Below are 7,106 nucleotides of genomic sequence, written 5' to 3' on the forward strand. Positions count from 1 at the left end.
CCCAATGACCAAGGACCCAGTTCTCTATCTCTTCCTGTAACTCCCCAGTCCTCCACTGTGTAACAGTGCCTCCCAGCTTCCCCGTGGCAAACAATGAGTTTAACAAGTTCCCACTGAAGAGCTCATTGCAAGTGATTATTTTAAAACTCAACTAACTTACTGAGCTATGAAAAGAACATTGACATGGTGGCCTTAAAAACCTGCTTTTCAAAAACTAGGAATCTAATTCTTGCTTTTTCAGTATCTGTTCTTTGATTCATAATAAAAAAGTATACATAAGGTATACATTATGTATACTTTATGTATACATTATGTATACCAACAAAAGACTTTATACAAATTTTCAGATGATCACAAAAAAGGAAAATAATAAACTAGTAAAATACTCTGTAATTGGTTTGTTTTATTTATCTTTTGTGGTGCTGGGGGTGAAATCCAGGCCTTGTGTATCAGGCAAATACTTCTGCCCCTGTGCTATACTCCCAGCCCCAATTTTCAATTAACATATGACATAAAAATCTAACTTCTTTGAATAAATAGACTTTCATAGTGCTCTGAGATGATATAAAAATAAATTTTGTGTTTGATATATAAACAAATGCCTCTTTAGTTAATCAATAAAAAAGGAAATACTACTAATGAAAATACGCCAATGACAAAAATGAGCCTATTAATTCCAAGATATTAAATGCCATATCTCACCTATATTTGTTCTTAGTAATAAGTGGTAATTTCTGCTGAAATTATTTTTATAGGCTACAGTGTAATACATGCAGTAAATGGAGGCTTGCATTAAATATTCAGCATAACTGCTGATCCCTGTCAGATCTTAGATCTGGCTCAATGTTTCCTCTATGAATAGAAACAGAGTTCAGAAATACTTGTGAGAATGCACAAGTTCTAGCAATAAGCAAGTGGCTCAGCCTTTTCCAGCATTGATGTTACAGAGAAAAATAGGTCCTTTTAAGGAAGGAGCCTAAAGGCTTTTACATACTGAAAAGAGAACAGAAATATAAAGAAAAACAAAATGTGTTTAAAAACTGTCATATCATTAAATGGATGTAGAAAAATCCTTTCCCACAGGCTGGGAATGGGCTTAGTGGTTAAGTACTTGCCTAGCATGCATGAAGCACTGGGTTCAATTCCTCAGTACCACATACACAGAAAAAACTGGAAGTGGTGCTGTGTGACCAAGTGGTAGAGTTCTAGCCTTGAGCGTAGACAGGCTCAGGGATAGAGCCCAAGCCCTGAGTTCAAGGCTCATGACCAACCAAAACATCCTTTCCCAGAGATTTTTTTTTTAAATTTCTTATTGTGAAAATACCGTACAGAGGGGTTACAATTACATGGGCAAGGTAATGAGTACATTTCTTATCAAGCATTGTAGCCTCCTCCTTTGTTTCCCCCTCCCATCCCTTCCCATTCCCCCTTGCCCACCCCCAGCCTCCCCCCCTCCCTGCCCTGCCAAAGCTGTAAAGTTTGTTTTTCCACATAACGTCTTGTACGTCTCATTATTGCAACGGGTCCACCTGTGTCCCTATTTAAACGATTTGTTTTTCCCCTTCCCCTCCACAAATTATACCGACATCAAATACAGTGAAAGCAGGGATTATACTGTGGGGAGGGACATACAAAGCAACAAAGAAATCATCTTATAAATGTGTTAGAAACAATCGCATGAAAGAAAAAAAAAACACGTGCGGCCTGGAGAAGGCCGCTAAGTACGATGACATCAAGAAGGTGGTGACGCGGGTGTCCGAGGGCCCCCTCGAGGGCGTCTTGGGGTACACCGAGGACCAGGTGGTCTCCTGCGACTTCAACAGCGACGCGCACTCGTCCACCTTCGACGCGGGCGCCGGCACGGCCCTCAAGGACCACTTCGTGAAGCTCATCTCCTGGGACGACAATGAGTACGGCTACGGCAACCGCCTGGTGGGCCTGAGAGCGCACGTGGCCTCCAAGGAGTGAGCGGCCGCCCCGCGGCCCGACACGAGAACCCTGCTCCCCCCAGCGCTGCCAGCCCGCACCCCACCCCGGGGAGCGGCCCCGAGCCCTGTGTCCACCACCGCACCCCAATGAAGCTCGCTGCACCCCCAAAAAATAAAGAAAACACTTGTGTCCTTATCTTGGTGTTCATTTTGCCTAACATCACCTTATCTGACCTTTTCTGCTTGACTAATACATATACTAGTTATTGCAAATAAGGGAAACCATGGGACCTATGTTTCTTTGGGCCTGGCTTACTTCACTTAATATAATTTTTTCCAAGCCTTTCCATTTCCTAACAAATGGGGCAATGTCATTCTTTCTGATGGAGGCATAGAAATCCATTGTGTATATATACCATATTTTCTTGATCCATTCATCTACTGAGGGGCATCTGGGTTGGTTCCATATCTTAGCTATGGTAAATAATGCTGCAATAAACATAGTTGTGCTGGTAGCTTTAGTGTGGTCTTGTTTGTGATCATTCGGGTAAATGCCCAAAAGTGGGATTGCTGGGTCATAGGGGAGCTCTATGTGGAGTCTTTTGAGGAACCTCCATAGTACTTTCCAAAGTGATTGAACAAATTTACACTCCCACAAACAATGCAGTAGGGTTCCCTTCTGTCCACATCCCCTCCAGCATCTGTTGTTATTGATTATAGCCATTCTAACTGAGGTGAGGTGGTATCTCAATGTTGTTTTGATTTGCATTTCTTTTATGGCTAGGGAGGTTGAGCATTTCTTCATGTGTCTATTGGCCAGTTTCTCTTTAAGTCTATAGCCCACTTATTTATTGGGCAGTTGTTTCTTTGAAGATTTGTTGTTGGGGGATTTAATTTTTTGAGTTCCAGGTATATTTTAGATATGAGACCCTTGTCTGTTGTATGGCTAATGAAGATCTTCTCCCAATCTGTGGGCTTTCTATTGATCTTGCTAGCTATGTCCTTTGAACCTACAGACATATAGCCATCTAATCTTCCATAAGGGAGCTAAAAAAATAGAATGGAAGAAAGACAGCCTCTTCAGTAAATGGCGCTGGCAAAACTGGTTAATCACTTGTAGAAAACTAAAGCTAGATCCTTACATATCACCCTGCACCAGAATCAACTCCAAATGGATCAAAGACCTCGCAGTCAAAGCAGACACTCTGAAAACATTACAGGATAGAATAGGAGAAACCCTAATTCTCGTTGGCACAGGCCGGAATTTTCTTAATAGAGACCCAGAAACAACAAATCAAAGAAAGGTTGGACAAATGGCATTGCATGAAATTGCAGCGTTTCTGCATGGCAAAGGACATAGCTAGCAAGAGCAATAGATTTCCCAGAGATTTCTTTTTTTTGGGGGGTCCGTTCGTGGGGCCTGAACTCTGGGCCTGGGCACTGTCCCTCAGCTCTTCAGCTCAAGGCTAGCGCTCTACCACTTGAGCCACAGAGCCACTTCCAGCTTTTTTCTTTTTGCTTATGTGGTGCTGGGGAATCAAACCCAGGGCCTCAGGCATGCAAGGCAAGCGCTCTACCACTGAGCCACCTTCCCAGCCCCTTCCCAGAGATTTCTAAGGCTAAAATCACCCCACAAAGTGTCTCTGAGTCATCTAATGTGAGACGTTTCTGATTTTTTTTTTTAAATCTTCATTTTTCTGTACAGCAACAAAATTGAATATGTTGCCTAAAGAGGGCGCCCTTTCCTATAAAATCAAGATCCACTGGCTATCAGCAAAAATCATTGTGTGAAACAGCATTATAACTTCATATTTTCAGAAATAGTGTTTTTCAAATTAAATTAAATTCATGGTAAAACATTCATATATATAATTTTCAGAGAATATATATATATACATATATATATATATATGCAACTTAAAGCAAGAGAAGTAAAGGGCAGTTCATTGGTACTGTGCTTGCCTAGAATGCACAAGACTGGGTAAAATTTAAAAAAAAAAAAAAAAATCTAGGAGAAAATCTCCAGTATCTCAGAAGTTCCTATATACTTCTTTCAACGTATTCTTATTTCTCCTGTGAGAAAAGTGTCTTTTCTATCAAAATAGATCACTTATTTTCTGTCAATCTTGGGATCATTGTTTTTCTGAAAAAGTCTTGCTTTGGCCAGGTGGCTTAGCCCTTGTTGATTTCATTTGAGTTGCATCCTTCTCCTGCTGCACTTTACAACCCATTAGAAGTTCCTTGGATTTTAGTTACATTGTTAATTAGGCCACATCCCTTTGCAGATTGGGATCCTGAGATCAGCCAATCTGAGCAGAGGGGCAGGGCCAACAGGATTATAGATTAAAAAAAAAAACCAAAAAACAGCCAGCCCACAGTGTGTGTTTGTTTGCCAGAGTTTTGACTAAAGGTCTGCCCTTCTGAAGTATATTTTGCTTGCCAAGTTCCTTTTGAGTTGGTGCCCTTATTTACACATGACACCCCAACATCCTGAGCCATTTCTAACACTCCTAACCCCCAGTCAAACTACTTTTTGAAGTGGGTGTCTGTATATGTGTGTGTTATGTGTGTGCATGTGCGTGCACACGCGCGTGCGTGCACTCTCTCCCATACCGCTATTGGAGCTTGAACTCAGTACATAGACATTGTCCCTTAGCATTTTTGCTCAAGTCTGGAGCTCTACCAATGACCCACCCCTCCACTTCTGTCTTTATGGCTAATTAATTGAAAATAAGATTCACAGACTTTTCTGCATGGGCTGGCTTTGAACTACGATCCTTAAATTTCAGCCTCTTAAGTAGCTAGGATTGCAGGAGTGAACACCAGTGCCTGCTATCCCCTGGCATCTTGACCAAGGCCCAGGTCAGGAATGCCAGCTTCTCCGTGTAGAGAGATCTCATGTGGCCGAGACTGCTGTGGACCTCCAGCAAACAACATGGTGACAAAGTGAATTGTCCTTGGTGTCCTGGGCTTGCACATGTAATCTTCAATCCTCTACTTGTGAGTTCCAAGCTCTGTGCTCAGCCACAGCACCCCTCATCCCACTTGAGACTGTGGATATAGGGTGGACAGACAGGCAGGACTTATTATAACCCAATGAGCAGGGGAAGGGTACAACGCTGTATCTGCCCATACTTTGCCAAACATCCTGCCTGCATTGTCCTGGAATAAAGCTTGACATCAGTTGTGACTCCTTCTTGGCACAACAGTCAACAGTCCCTAGTAAGGACCCTAGCAGTGCTTTTCCATAGCTAGGGGCCTCATTTATATCCATTACAGTTAAGATTTTTGTAGACACCTCCCCTCAAATTGCCATCTTGACTCTGAGGATACCTTAGTTCTTGGAAATGCCCTCTGATTTTTTTTTTTTTTGGTAAGGTAACTCCACAGTAGCATACATGTCTAGCACAGTCATCAAACCTTATCCACAGAAGTACCTAGCCTGGGAGCTTGGGATCCACAGCTCTGGGGTCAGGCTGCTGCACTGTTTGTTGTGAGGGTGTGCCACTGCCTTGGCATTCTCTTCTAAGTCAATAGCTTCGCTTAAATACATCTGCTCTGCTAGCCTTCCTCTCCGTGTCTGCCTCTGAATTCTTTCTTAAAGGAGACCAAAGGCCTGTGGCGCATCTCTCCTGATAGCTTTACACAGCAAAATGGCAGCACGTATTTTAATCTGTTGTGTATTTTGTTCTAGGGTCTGAAAGGAAGAAACGCAGACATTCATTAGAGAAAAACACCAAAAAGGACTCATATTTCTGAAAGGATATCCCTTTTGTATTAAGTACAAAATAATTACACCATATTAGGAGAAACACTGAATTTAAGTACGTGTGCCAGAGCATGAACCTGTAAAAAGAAGCATTTGAAAGAAGTTGAGTACGTGGTAACAGAAAAGCCAGCAGATGTGAACCTTAGAAGAAGTAAGTTCTCATCTATCTACAGAGTGAAAGAACTCCTCCTGGGACTTGAGGCCATCAGTTTCTTCCTTTCTTCCTTCCTTCCTTTCTTTCTTTCCTTCTTTCTCTTTCTTTCTTTCTTTCTTGCTTGCTTGCTTTCTTGCTTTCTTCCCTCCTTTCTTCCCTTCTTCCTTCCTTCCTTCCTTCCTTCTTCCTTCCTTTCTTTCCTTTTTTCTTTTTTCTTCGGTCAGTCTGGGGTCTTGAACTCTGGGGCTGGGCTCTGTCCCTCAGCTTTTCAGCTCAAGGATAGAGCTCTACCACTTGAGCCACAACACCACTTTTCTGGGTTTCGGGTGGTTAATTGGAGATGAGAGTTTCATGGACTTTCCTGCCTGGGCTGGCTTTGAACCATGATCCTCAGATCTCAGCCTCCTGAGTAACTAGGATTACAGGTGTGAGTCAGCCCATCATTACTTCTTATCTTAGTTCTTGCTCTCCTTAGTCCTCTTGACCTGACCAGCATTCTGGGAATTCAGGTCAACATGAATTCTAGGGTGACATGTAAGTTTTTGCTTATTTCCAAATTGGTCTCTTGATCTTAATCCAGATCTGAGCTTTCTCAGTCAAAAAGGAAGGGAAAAAAAAAAAAACAACAGTAGAGATGAAATCTCCATCCCCTTACTGCTGAGTGAGTGAGGCAAAACACCAATAGCAATGCCCAGGGCATGTGAGAAGTACAGCAATTTAGCTATCCTTTCTTTTTCTTCTTCTACTTTATTTTCCAGATTGAATCTCACAGTGTTGGAAGTTAGCCTTGAACCACAATCCTACTACTTGTGACTCTTGAATATCTGGGATTACAGTTATTTGCCCATCACATAGGTTATTTATTGGGGGGGGGTGTCTCACTTACTTTACAACTGGGATGGCTTTGAACTAGGATCCTTCCAATCTCTATATCCTAAGAAGATGAAGGTTATAGGTATGAGCTACTTCACCCAGTAACTGCTTCTTTTTTTGGGGGCGGGGAGTCCGGTCGTGGGGCCTGAACTCTGGGCCTAGATGCTGTCCCTCAGCTCTTCAGCTCAAGGCTAGTGCTCTACCACTTGAGTAACAGTGCCACTTCCGGCTTTTATTTTCTTTTTGCTTATGTGGTGCTGAGGAATCAAACCCAGGGCCTCATGCACGCAAGGCAAGCGCTCTACCACTGAGCCACCTTCCCAGCCCCAGTAACTGCTTCTTGAACAGACTTTCCACCAATTGTTCTGGCTTTTAGTTCACC

At 42.6% G+C, this 7,106-nt stretch overlaps 1 protein-coding gene across 1 annotated transcript; it reads left to right on the plus strand.

Annotated features, from left to right (window-relative positions):
• The first annotated feature begins 1,677 nt into the window (after positions 1 to 1,677).
• Positions 1,678 to 2,024, plus strand: LOC122106813 (glyceraldehyde-3-phosphate dehydrogenase-like). The gene has a single exon (XM_042678349.1). It carries the CDS (start codon positions 1,678 to 1,680, stop codon positions 1,966 to 1,968), a length of 291 nt encoding a protein of 96 aa, XP_042534283.1. The 3' UTR covers positions 1,969 to 2,024.
• The last annotated feature ends 5,082 nt before the right edge of the window (positions 2,025 to 7,106 follow it).

The sequence above is a fragment of the Dipodomys spectabilis genome, unplaced genomic scaffold, assembly GCF_019054845.1.
Source record: "Dipodomys spectabilis isolate Male_0828 unplaced genomic scaffold, ASM1905484v1 ptg000043l, whole genome shotgun sequence".
Taxonomy (NCBI): Eukaryota; Metazoa; Chordata; class Mammalia; order Rodentia; family Heteromyidae; genus Dipodomys; species Dipodomys spectabilis.